At 32.3% G+C, this 13334-nt stretch overlaps 2 protein-coding genes across 2 annotated transcripts; one reads left to right on the top strand and one right to left on the bottom strand.

Annotated features, from left to right (window-relative positions):
• Window positions 1-1287: 1287 nt before the first annotated feature.
• Window positions 1288-8281, top strand: LOC119665850. Its single transcript, XM_038075103.1, has 5 exons — window positions 1288-1306; window positions 2998-3221; window positions 3302-3608; window positions 4184-4396; window positions 8103-8281. Exons 1-5 carry the CDS (start codon window positions 1288-1290, stop codon window positions 8279-8281), a joined length of 942 nt encoding a protein of 313 aa, XP_037931031.1.
• A 757-nt stretch (window positions 8282-9038) lies between these two features.
• Window positions 9039-9860, bottom strand: LOC119665849. The gene is made up of 2 exons (XM_038075102.1): window positions 9605-9860; window positions 9039-9523 (listed from the first exon to the last, which is right to left on the bottom strand). Exons 1-2 carry the CDS (start codon window positions 9858-9860, stop codon window positions 9039-9041), a joined length of 741 nt encoding a protein of 246 aa, XP_037931030.1.
• Window positions 9861-13334: the final 3474 nt, after the last annotated feature.

The following is a 13334-nucleotide window of genomic DNA, read 5'->3' as shown; positions in this document are numbered from 1 at the left end:
GAATTTGATCGATTGTAGAATGTTTATTTCTAAATCCGAATTGATGGTCTGGGATCAATTTTCTGTCCTCAATAAGTTTGTTAAGACGTTTAACAATAATTTTTTCGAGCAGTTTTGATAATACTGGTAGAAGCGAAATTGCTCTATACGATGAGACCTCAGGCGCTGGCTTCCCGGGTTTGAGAATCATTATAACATCGGCTACTTTCCAAAGACTCGGAATGTACTTTAATAGAATGCACGAATTGAATAAATTAGTAAGCCTTAGAACTATGTTATTAGGAACCTTTTTTAATACTTCGGCGGTGATGAGGTCAAAACCTGGCGATTTTTTATTTTTCAGCTTTTGAATTTCCTGTTCTAGCTCTATTGGAGTAACAGGACGGATCTGAACCTCAGGTTCTAAAATCAAACGATTGTCTGTTTCGTCATAAGTTTCGTCATCTTGACCGCAGTTAGGCGTAAATGATTCCTCAAGATATTCAGCAAAAACATTTGCCTTGTCTAAGTCACTTCGGGCCCATTTACTGTTGTTAGCTCGTATAGCTGGGATGTGGCTGATGGGTCTTTTTAATTTATTTGTACATTTCCAAAGAGAGTAATCTGACGTTTTTTTATCTGAAAGCTGAGAAAGGTAATTATTAAACGAGCTATTTTTGAAAAGCTTAATTCTCCGTCGTAGCTTTTGTGTTATACGGTTTAGTGCCGCTTTATCTGTTGGAGATCGTGATTGCTGCCATTTACGACGCAGAAAACGTTTCGTCCGAAGAGTTGATACGATTTCATTAGGAAAGTTGATAGCGTGATTATGTCGTTGAATGGATGGGGTGCAACTCCATGCTGCACCTCACTTTAGTGAGGTAATAAAGTATATACATGCTCCTCTGCTGTGTTAGAGCTCGCCGGCGTACTAACACAATTATGTAGTTACTAGTTTTAAGGTAGAATAAGAATAATAATTCAATAAAGAATGGTACTTCAACCTAAGCGGTCGAGTCTTTATTTTACCTTATAAAGCATATTACAAAATTTTAACGTAAAATCTGATTCTTACAATAGTTATATAAATATTATTGTAATTAAATTTAAGAGATACTAGACTTAAGAGATTGTAAATAGATTTAAGAGATTGTATTTGTATTTGCTACTTGGTAAGCAGCAAATAAAGCTGCAGGCAAGTACGAAAAAGTTTAACAGTTTAGTAATAAATAACACGTGAAACAGAAACAGTGTGTAATTATTGCCTATAAATCTAAACGTTCGATAATAGCCTTAAAACTTAACACTATGTTGAAGACTGCTAATGGTACATCTACAGAACCTCTAATTTTATTTCTTATAATAGCTAAGGCTTGATAATGCCTTGAGCTACCACCAAAATTGTAAAACAACCTTAATGCAGTATGTGCAGTTTGACGCCAAGAATAATTAGCGTCCATTTTTACATTAAAAAATCAAAAGTCTTTAATTGTTTCTAATATATAATTGTTCAAATGATCAGAAGCTAAAAAAAGTTAACTGCAACAGAACCGTGTCACATATAATCAATTAGAACAGTCCTCCCAATTATAACTCTGGATTAATTTAATTAATATAATTAATTACAACAGTCCTCCCAATTATAACTCTGAGTTAATTTTGGCTTACGCGTGGTTTAAATAAATAAATAAATAGCATTTCACACAAAGTAATTATAATGATAAAAATAAAAAAAATGAGAATATTAGTTACATAATTTGTTGTGTAATTTATTGGACATCTAAATATGCTATTGATAAGTTGATGCGCCGCAATTACTCTGCTAATGCATTGCAATTCCTTGGCGCAATGCTAAGTCCTTGTTGTTTTGCTGCTAAGTTGTTGTGCTGTTACCTTTTTGTTGCTTTTTGTTTTTATTCATGACATGATATACTTCCTTTTGTTTAACTGCTGTTACCTTTTTGTTTCTTTTTGTTTTTATTCTCGACATGATGCACTGCTTGTTGTTTTACTGCTGTTACCTTTTTGTTTTTATCACGAACTGATTCGCTACTTATTGTTTTTAATATTATTAGATTTATTAAACTTATTAATTTTTTTTAATTCAATGTACTGCTATCAATTGATGCAGTTTTTTTTAAATGAAGTAATTCCGATAAGAACTTTATTGTCCTCTTGCAGAAAAAATAATAAGTTTTCTTAAGTAAATGTATTGTAATCATTCGATGCACAGTTTTTTTAGAATTAAGTAACACTTCTTTATTAGTTCTGATAAGAACTCTTTTTTATTTAATGAAATTTTAATTCAATGTGCTGCTATCGTTTGATGCACAGTTTTTTTTAGAATTAAGTATCACTTCTTATTATTAATTGTGATATTTTATTGTTAAAAAAATTTTAATTCAAAGTACTGCTATCGTTTAATGTACAGTTATTTTTATAAGTAACACTTCTCTATTAACTCTGAAAACAACTCTATTTTAATTAAATAAAAAATTTAATTCAATGTATTGCTATCGTTTAATGCAAATTTATTTATGAAGTGACACTCTTCTATTAGTTCTGAAAATAACTCTTTTCTTTAATGTAATATTATCTAGTCGTTAAAACGACTGTTTTGTTCACGTTGGGCGCCAATTATGTTTCCTTGTTCCCAGTCTAAGAGAGCGAATGAAGTGCTTAATACTACAATATAATTTTGATTGGCGATATTGTTCCAACCGATCACAAGTTTTATTTAATATAACTTAACTACTAAACCTTAAACTTAATATTCGAGTTTGGAACATTTCGACAAGCTCGAAATATTCGGGTTCCATAACTTGTACCACAACATTTCAACACATCTTTTATTAAAATGCACATTTAATTTCCAAAGGGAGTAATTTACTTGGGTTCATAGCACAACTCAAAACATACATGTTTGAATTTGTGATTGCTAGTACAATTGATTATTATCATAATTATTGCGAAAAAAATATGTAAGCTATTTACAATTGCTTTTAAATAACTTCATAGGGCACATGCGTCCTTCTTCACCATTGTTGGATTCAGTCCGTGATCAATTTGAAGACTATGATCAGTTAGCGAAAGATTTTACTCGCGTATTTTTAAATGATGAACCATCGTGCCTAACAAATGCTCACCTATTCGACGTTGTGTTTTTTGTTGGTCAATCAAAACAAAAAGCCCGTTTCATCGGTGTTCGAGCGATATTGGGGGTCAGAAGTCGTGTGTTTCAAGTAAGTGTATTACTGAATATATATCATTGATATCACAATAACAAAAAATTTATTTCATGTGTACGATAAATAATATACAGGAAATGCTTTATGGTATTCAGACTGGTTTCGGGTCACCACAAATTCCAGTTGCCGAAATATTTGCGAGACCAGCGCCTTCACTAGTTTCACCACAAAATCAAAAACCTAAAAGCAACAATTATCTAACTGTGCCAGATTCTGATTCAATTCGACCAAAAAGTGTACCTTCCTCTCCAATGGTGAAACGTGCTTTTTCACGCTTAGGAACGATCACTGCTGGCTGGGGTCGGTCAATACGTAACAAGAATACAAACCAACTTAACCCAGATGATAAAAAAAAATGGATTTCTTCAACGGATTGCTCTAGTAAGACATTTTAATTACTTTAATACACTTTCTGTGGGTAATTTGAAATTCATCTGCTTGCCTGCTGTGAAAAATACACCCTGAACGCATAATTATATATTTTGGATATAATATGTATTTTGTACTCCGCTTATGTTTGCGTATAATTTATATTAAACTCAAATGTTAACTTGATTTCACATCAATATATTATCATATTTTCTATTAATATTTCTTTTTTATAAATGCTCACAAAAATTTATTTATCATAAAATATAATATTAATAAATTTGATTTCACAATATTTATAATTATTCCCACTCCATATTTTTTTTTTTTGTTACTTTAATTATACGCAATATTTTTTAACTAAAATAACTCTTTACTGCATCAATAATTACTGAATTTTCTTTTCGTTTTATACTTTACAAGTGTGAAATTATATTTCCAGCCATAATTTTTATACAACATTCCAATATCCTATCGACCCTAATCTCACTGAATTCTATTTTTCGCTGGGTTTTACTTTTACTCATATATGTTACTCTTTGCTATTACATTAAAATTTAATTTTATTACTACACCAACAACTTCAGACAGGGATAGCAAAGAAAAAGACAAGGATAAACCTGGCAATAATCAACTCACGGTACCGCGGCTTTCCGTATGTGCAGATGCCCAAAAAGTCGATCGTGCGAAACTAGCTCAAACAGAGTTTAACATTATAGAATTTGATCCAGATACTTTCCGTGTATTATTGGACTATTTACATACGGGAACTTGTCCGCTAACGTGTGTCTCAATACCGGGTAAGTAAAAATAAATCTTACATCTGGTTGACAAATGATTTGACATCAGACTTTTTATAAATAGATTTTCTGCTTCATATTTACACAATATTAAGAAAACATTTTTGTTATGTTATTTTATTTAGACCTATGAAACAGTTTACATCAAATCGCAACATTGCATAACAAAGATTTTATTTAGAACGGAAACTTAAATGAGCAGGACTTGAAATAACAAAACAATCTCAAAAATTGCACAAATTCCAATTCAAAACGCATAGTTGTTTCCAACTTCATCGTCTTTAGGTCTGTATTCGTTACGAATTTCAATTTGATGAATACCGCACTCATAACAAAATTTTTATGGGCAATGAGTGCAACAGGGAGCATAATTTTGGTTATATGTTTTTATTTCCGGACAAAAAAACATGATTGTACTGCATCAAATATAAAAAAAAAGAATTACCGCTGAATTCGCGGTGAATATAAGAAAAAGTTTTGTGCATAAAGTTATCAGTGAAGATAATATTTTCCGCACATGAAAAATATATAAATGGCTAAGAAAAGTGCATAAATAATTATGTAACATACACAATTACAATCAGAACAACATTTCGCTTCCCAGTAGAAAAAGTGTTCTTCGAAGACATTGTCTTCAAGACGGTCTTTGATACCGCGTCCGTATTTTCAAGCAAATTTGCAAAACAATTGCTCAAAACATGAATGTAAATACTCTTTCTTTGCTTTCTCTCTCATTTTTAGTGTTCATAGCAACGTATTTGAATTTTGCCTCAGATGACGCTATGTTTTATAAATGAAGTTACGCAATAATTTTGAAGTGTAGTGAATAAACATTTGTGAAATAAATATTAAAAAAATCAAAATAAATAAAGAAACAAAATCATTAAACTATGAAATATTAAAAAAAATAAATTAAATCAAAACAAATTAAATAGTGACTTAGTTCCTGGAAAATATATTGATATTAATATTGAAGACAATAATTCCAGTGAAAGTTGTTTAAGAAACGAAACAAAGGATGTTGAAAATAAAAAAACACAGGATTAACAGACGTTGTGATAATGTTATTTTAGAACTCTTAAGATCAGAAGGTTTAATTGTACCAAAATCCTCTTCAACGCTTTTGAAAACATATAAAACTTCAATAATTGATGATAGCGAAATGCTATAAATTATTTTATATTAGTTATAGTTAATTTTAGATATGCTAAGTTATATTAAGTTAATTATTTAAATTAATTTTCATTATGTTTAATTTAATTTATTATTACTGTCTTAATAAAATTTATAATAATTTATGATAAAATTTATAATTTACTTCTAAAACTTTTAATTTTGAATGTAATGTAAAAAATTATTATATAAAATAAATAAAAGTACAAAATACAACAATTTCTTTCTACTTATTTAAAGAGAAAATTGAAATTTATTTAAAATTTAAAGAGCGCAATAAGAGAGTAGAAATAAAAAAAGGGTGAAAAAATTATATGAGCACTGCACTAAGAGCGCACAACTTTCTGTCGAATGCGTCCGTTATGCAAGACATGGTCTTCGAGACGGTCTTCGAGACATGTACGCAAAAATTCATTGAAGACATTTAGCTAATTTGTATGAAAGTGTCTTCGAAGCCCGTCATACATTTGGATCGATCGATCTTCATGTAAAAAGTGAAAGAATATAAAAGGGGTATAAAATCATACTAATTTAATACGTATGATTAAAATGTTATAATAAATGAATTTTCTTACACAATTTCACTTAATTTTGATCGAAATGGGCTGAGTTTCCATTCTATAAAAGATATTCTCTGTTGCATATAATCTGAAGAAAAGGTATTACAGACACTTATTTAAAAAATCAGAAAATATTAAAATGATTAAAATAATTAATTGAATAAAGACAAAATTAAAAAAAAATAATTATAAGAATTCGAATTTTTACTCATAAACTTGTTGGCTTACCAGTTAACACATAGAATATGCAATGCTAAATTTATTGCTAACTTGTATTATTTTATCACAAGTAATATGATGTTTTTAATTTAAATTGCTTTCCCATCAAAAATGCCTACGTTAAGATTATAACTTCCCTCATGCTTCTTAAAAGCAATATTATAGAAAATAAAAAGTTCTCAGATGAAGTGGGTACTCCTTCCTTGTAACACTAAAAAACCTAGTTTACATCTTATTCTGTTGCAAAATGATAATCAAATCTTACATTAACTTTTATATTTATTATAGTGAATTCTGGTAATGTATTGGTAGGATTCCCATGTAATGTATTCTCAATGAATGCTGTTGATGTATATCGGCAGGATCGTTGTGTAATGTATGTTGTCTGATCACAGAAATGGATTCAAGGATCGTCTATTCAACCAAAATTAGGAAACGATCTGACTATGTAATAATCAATATTACTGAGCTTGTAAAAAAGAAGGGATCGGTAATTCCTATTTATGGACAAATTGGAATATAGTGCGTTGTTTGCACTTTTCCGCCTCTTTAATTTTACCCATGGCTCGAATGGATTTGTTCAACTGGAAAAAAATGTATTTACTACACACAATTTGTGTATTTGTTAAAGAATTTACCAAATTGCACTGAATTCAATAAAAAAAGTAAAATAAAATTTACACGCGCTTCTATTCAATGTGCACACAAGAAGACTTCATTAAGATCAAAAAAAATAAGATTATAGCAATAAAAGTAAAAACATGTTCTTATTACATAGTGTTACACGAAATTTGTTACAATTGTTTTTCTTTGAGAACATTTTATAACATAATACCAAAAAAATGAAATACCACAAAGTTACCTTAACATCCCGGCCCCTATTGAAATACTTATTTCAATTAATTGGTAGAAGTGCCAACAACACGAACACGGAAGAAGTGTTTGCACATCAACAACACGAACACGTGCGTCAGCGCCTTTTTCACACTCACAATACGACCCATTGCCCATTTTATCAGAGGAGCGTGCTCGTCATAAATGATAACCAAGCTGCCAATTGCAGCGTTATCTTGATCATATTTCCAATGATATCGATTCTGCAAATCTGCTAAATATTCGCTCTGCTATCTCTTCCAAAAGTGTGATTTTGCTGCAGATATTCATTGCCAGCGTTGGACATTGTAACGACATTTTCCGGTCCTTTCTATAGCTGGGGTATACTCAGCGAGTATACCAGGGTTCGTTATAAGAAATTTATATAAGTAAAGAAGAACACACTTGTGTTCCGTGTTTTTAAAATAACATTTATTCGTACCTTTACAAAAGAAAATATTAGAGTTATAAGTAGTAATAAAATTAAGAGTGTGAGTGTTGAAAGCGTTGTGTTCGTCGAAATCGTTGAGCTCGTTCTAGTCGTCTACAGTGTGGAAAGCGTTGAAAAACGTTGATGTCGCTGTGATCGCTGGGAAGTGTTGATATAGTGGTGACCGTTAAAAAGTATTGAAAATGTCGGGAACGCAGAAATCAGTATTGTAACGCCTTGCAATGAAAGAAATTCCAGATAGCTAAGCTAATATCAAATGCTTAAACGTTGTACGCGTTGCAAACGTTGCGAGCGTAAAAATCGTTGAAATCGTTGAAGTATTACAATCATTAGAAGCGTTGTATGCATTGCAATCGTTGCGAGGCGTTGGAATCGTTGTGATCAGTAGTTTAAAAAACCTTGTAATAAAAAAAATTCCAAATCGCTTCAGAACTAGACCGCTTGGGAAAGAGTAATCTTGCTATCAATTCAATAACATCCTTGTCAGCTATAGCCAGACAAGGGTCCCTTCCTGAGGTTGCGCCTGATCACTTTCGCCAGCAAACGGACAGCGTTGGTGACTCGTCGTCCATTTCTCCATCAGGTATGGCCAAATGGATGACTAGTTAAATCACCCTACGCCAGCATAAGCCAAACAGAAGGTAACGCAACTGTCTAAATTGCCCTACGCCAGCATCAACCAAGCAGAAGGCAATTTAACCACCATCACTTCACTCAAACCAGTTCATCCATGCACATAGTGATCGTAAACAAAGGCCAAACGAACCAACATATGCCTGGACCAATTAGTCCGAACTCCCACTGTCGTCCCTAATAGAATTGACTTACCTTGTAATGAAAGAAATTCCAAATAGAACGATTTGGCAATTTCGCTGCCCTTTTATTTGAAATTCTTTCTATTACAAGCAAAAACAAAATTATTTTCAAGTAAACAGAGTCCCGTAAATTTGTCAAAACAAATTTCTTATTATTGTACGCATTGCAATTAAATTTAATAAAAATATCTGCATCACATAAAAAATGCGCGCACAATATTTTCTTAAATTCTTTTATGCAGACAAACAAGAGAAATAGTTACAACTAACTTTTATTCGTTTATAAATAATTTAATTTAATATGTTAAAAAAAAACGCGCTAAATGTAACTATCAATTTAATTTGTGGAGTTAAATTTTACTATAAAATTTGGGCCTTCCAAGATGTGCAATGTTTTCATTCTTTAAAAACGGCTCAGAAATACCTTGTAATGACGTGCCAATCAAAAAATGCGCAGGCGTCAGAGATTCGAAGTCATTGGGGTTTGTTGAAGTTGCTGTGAACGGTCGAGAGTTCATGATTGATTCAATCTTCATTAATGATGTTGTAAGTTATTTAAACGTGAGATGAGCGTTAAACAGTGTGCGATATAGATGGCCTTTAGCAGTTTTTACAGTAGCCTCCCATAGACTTCCAAAATGTGGGGCGCGAGGAGTAATAAGTGAAAATTCTATTCCTGAAATTGCACAGTGAGATATAATTGCATTCTTCATGGAATCTTGATGAAACTGATGTCGAAGTTCTTTTAATTTTGTTTTAGCACCCACAAAATTTGTCGCATTGTCACAATGTATTGCCCTTGGTAGACCTCGTCGTCCCACAAATCTCTTTAGCGCGGCAATGAAAGCATCACTGGTTAAATCAGTGACTGCCTCTAAATGAACTGCTTTAGTAGCAAAACAAATGAAAACCGAAATGTATGATTTATATAGTGCTTTACCACGAATTTTTAAGTATGTAAAGATAGGCCCAGCAAAATCGACGCCTGTCATTGTGAAAGGTCTACTTGGTGTAACCCTTTCCTTTGGTAAGGGTGCTATTATTTGATTGAATAATTTAACTTTATATCATGTACAATGGACACATTTCTTTATAACTGAAGTTGCTGGTGATTTACAATTTATTATCCAAAAGCGTTGTTGAATAGTTGCAACTAATGCACGAGAGCCAACATGATAGTTAACTCTATGAAAGTATATTACCAGATTTCGGACGAATGCTTCGTCCTTTGGTGACAGCAATTGATGTTTAAATGTTTCTGGAGTATCAGAATTTGTTATACGACCTTCTACACGAATTAAGAAACACTCTCCGCTTTTATCAATAAATGGCTTTAATGTGGCTAAATTACCTTTAACATGACCCCCAGTCATTTCCAGTTATTTAATTTCATCACTAAATCTGTACTGTTGAATTAACCACACTACGTTATGAAGGGCATTGTTGAGCTCAGTAGCAGAAATGTATTCATTTTTCATTCGAGTTTTAAAGCGGGTAACATATGCTATTAGTCTTAAGTATGTTAAGTAATTAATGATATTGTTTATTTTGAGTAAAACGTATGGTACGGGTAAAGACTTGTCACTGCGCCAGAAAATCAACTGAAATTTCCGATCCTGATGATTTACCATTATCTGGCGGTACATTTTCGTTATGTCCGCCATAAGTCCATATTTATGGCAACGAAAACATAGCATATTTATGAGTAATTCATTTTGTATAGTGACACCCACTGCAAGGATGTCATTTAGTGATATCTGTGATACCGTTTTGAAAGAAGCATCGAATGCCACGCGTAACTTAGTTGTTTCACTAGTTGACTTTAGCACGCAATGATGCAGAATATAATAATGAGATATAGACAAGTTTGGACTAGGAATAAAAGACGTGTGTCCCAATTCCTGGTATTCTTTCATGAATTTCGAATATTCTTCTTTTAGCTGAACATTCCTCTTAAGTTTTCGTTCCAAAGCATAAAATCAACGTAACGCAATATCTTCAGAGTTACCTAGTAAATCTATATTATTTTTAAATGGTAGTTTTACCATGATTCTTCCATCACAGTTTACAGATACATTATCAATAAAATGCTGTTCACACATAGTTTGCTCCTCACTTCTGACGTTTATTAGAGACATCTTCTAATTGCCACATTTTTTCAATATTCTTGTTCAAAGTTTCAATTGAAGTAATGGTGCAATGATTGACTTTTTCAATCGGTTTGTTTGACGAAACATACCTTCCGGATACAATCCAACCAAATTCGGTATTTTGTACAATTGTTAAGTTTTTGCCCAAAGACATTCGGCCTTGAGTTGACAACAAAAAGAAAGCTTCGGTTCTAAGTAGCATATCAATACCTTTTGGGACATTAAATACTGGATCTGCAAATTCCATATGCGATGGAATATTCAGATCTTTCAACGAAAATGCTTTATCTGGATGATCGCTACTAATATTCTCTGAAATGAGAAATTATAGTGATGTTTCAAACGCGTTTATCCGTGATTGAATTGTAGTTTGCGTTTTATGTTGAATTTTCAGCACAGAGGGACCAACACCAACGATATCTACTTTAGATTTCGACCTTTTCAAATTTAGAGCCTATGCTAGAGAATCGGTAATGAAATTCACTTGCGAACATGAATCTAGAAGCGCTCGGCCAATTTGGTACGTTCCGATAGAATCTTTTACAAGAATTAGGGCTGTTGCTAAAATAATGCTGCTATTTTTCTGCTTAACACTTCTTTGTGAAGTAGCATGTGTAACTGGATTAATAAGTTTTTCATTTTTTGATGATGAAATGTTCGAAGATACAAATGTATTTAAGTCATGTTTGTGGAGCAACATATGATGTCGTTGTTTACAGAATTGACAAGAATATTTTGAACTGCATTGTGATACAGTGTGGAGGTTTGATAAGCAATTGAAACAAAGATGATGTTGTTATACTTGATCATGACGTTGTTCTAATGGAAACGCGATGAAATTGATGCAAGTAGAAATATTATGACCTGCTTTGGAACAATATGTACATAACTTTTCAGAAATAGGTTTGGTAGCAAATGAATATTGCTTAGGCTTATTAGGTTTTTGCAATGAATGCGACTGATAAGTTTGATTTGATTATGGTTTCACATTATGCCTGGTTTGCGCATCAAGTTGTTGACATCGCTTATCAAGCATAACCCAACATTGTTACCAAGATGGAAGATTAGAATAGTGTAAGTATTTATCCCATTTCTTTTAAGCTTCTTGGTCAACTTTGCTAATTGTAAGATGTAGGATAATTGCATCACAAATTTCTTTGAAACTTCCAAGTGATTGTAACGAGTTGTACAAAGCTGAGATGGTATCAGTGACATGTCTAAGTTGTTTGGAATCAGCCTTACAAATTTTATCCACTTCGAAAATAGATGAAATGTTTTCTAAGAAAATGATTGTGTCATTGTCATACCGCTCTTTCAGTCTGTCTAGTGCTTTGCCATAGTTTTCTTCAGAACGATTTGATTATGACAAGGCTTCGCCGGATAGATACGATAGCAAATGGTTGAACTTTTCAATAGGTGGAATGAATTGATCGCTGTGAACGAGATTAGTGAAAGAATTTATGAAAATTTTATATCCGAAATATTTGCCATCAAATCTCGGCAAACGTAATTCTGGCAAGCGATTGTACTGCATTTGTAGCACTGAAAAAATATGTTCATGTGAATGTGAGCTTCTTCTGTTGCCAAGACGATTCAGAATACGTCATTTTACTGTGACATACAGTTCGTCAATTTCCGAGCGACATGTATTCTGTGGCAACAAGCGTTCAATTTGACCTTGATAATACACTGCTTGTTTATAATACGATTCGACCATACCTAGTCTGCACTCAAGTTCAGTAGGAGACAAATTAGTTGACGCGTCAATAATGTTCTTAATTCGTGTAAGGCTCCCCTGTGATGACGTTGCTGTTTAAGCTTGTCGGCATTTGATGACAAAGATGGTTCAAACATTGCTACAGCAAGTATGTAACAGTTCTGTGACCCTTTGTGCACGTTTAAACAAAAGAAAAACACCAACAATGCACGAAAAACGTATGTAAGTGTTCAGTGCACCTTTGTCTACGTTTATGAAAAAACAAAATTTAATCGGGTCTCCTGGCAGGATCGCCAATGTAAAAAAGAGGGGATCGGTAATTCCTATTTATGGAAAAATTAGAATATAGTGCGTCGTTTGCACTTTTCCGCCTCTTTAATTTTACCCATGGCTCGAATGGATTCGTTCAAATGGAAAAAAATTTATTTTCTACACGCAATTTGTGTATTTGTTAAAGAATTTACCAAATTGCACAGAATTCAATAAAAAAAAGTGAAATAAAATCTATACGCGCTTTTGTTCAATGTGTACACAAGAACACTTTATTAAGATAAATGAGAAAAATGAGATTATAGCAGCAAAAATAAAAACATGTTCTTATTACATAGTGTTACATAAAATTTATTACAATTGTTTTTCTTTGAGAACAAAAAAATAAAATGGAATAAGATCTATGTTTTTTGCCGTGAATGCACGCGTTTCGAGTGCGGTCCGCTGGTTCGGTACATAATTCGTGTAATTGGACTGTATATATGATAGACAGTTCTTAAATGCGGTGGAGTATAATATACTCACTCGGAGCGATGAAAAACTGCAGCCGATAAGTGTTATTTTTTCATAATTTTTTTTTAAATTCTTTAATTTTTGAATTAATCGTATATCGTATATATATCGTTTCTTATTTTAATGAATTTTTGTGAGTTTTGGTGCTCTTTTTTCTGCAAAATAATTGCACACATATAAAATCAGCTGATAGAGAC

Source organism: Teleopsis dalmanni, chromosome 1, assembly GCF_002237135.1.
Source record: "Teleopsis dalmanni isolate 2A chromosome 1, ASM223713v2, whole genome shotgun sequence".
Taxonomy (NCBI): Eukaryota; Metazoa; Arthropoda; class Insecta; order Diptera; family Diopsidae; genus Teleopsis; species Teleopsis dalmanni.
The sequence above is the reverse complement of the archived record's forward strand: the minus strand, read 5'-3'. Positions and strand labels throughout refer to the sequence as shown.

Bases quoted from the DNA above. Each gene is read 5' to 3' on its own strand.
- LOC119665850 (XM_038075103.1), top strand. The intron at 3,222-3,301 runs GTAAGTGTATTA...AATAATATACAG, and splicing joins TCAGAAGTCGTGTGTTTCAA to GAAATGCTTTATGGTATTCA. The intron at 3,609-4,183 runs GTAAGACATTTT...CAACAACTTCAG, and splicing joins TTCTTCAACGGATTGCTCTA to ACAGGGATAGCAAAGAAAAA.
- LOC119665849 (XM_038075102.1), bottom strand. From the start codon at position 9,860: ATGACTGGGGGTCATGTTAAAGGTAATTTAGCCACATTAAAGCCATTT. The intron at 9,524-9,604 runs GTAAATCACCAG...ATCAAATAATAG, and splicing joins ACGCTTTTGGATAATAAATT to CACCCTTACCAAAGGAAAGG.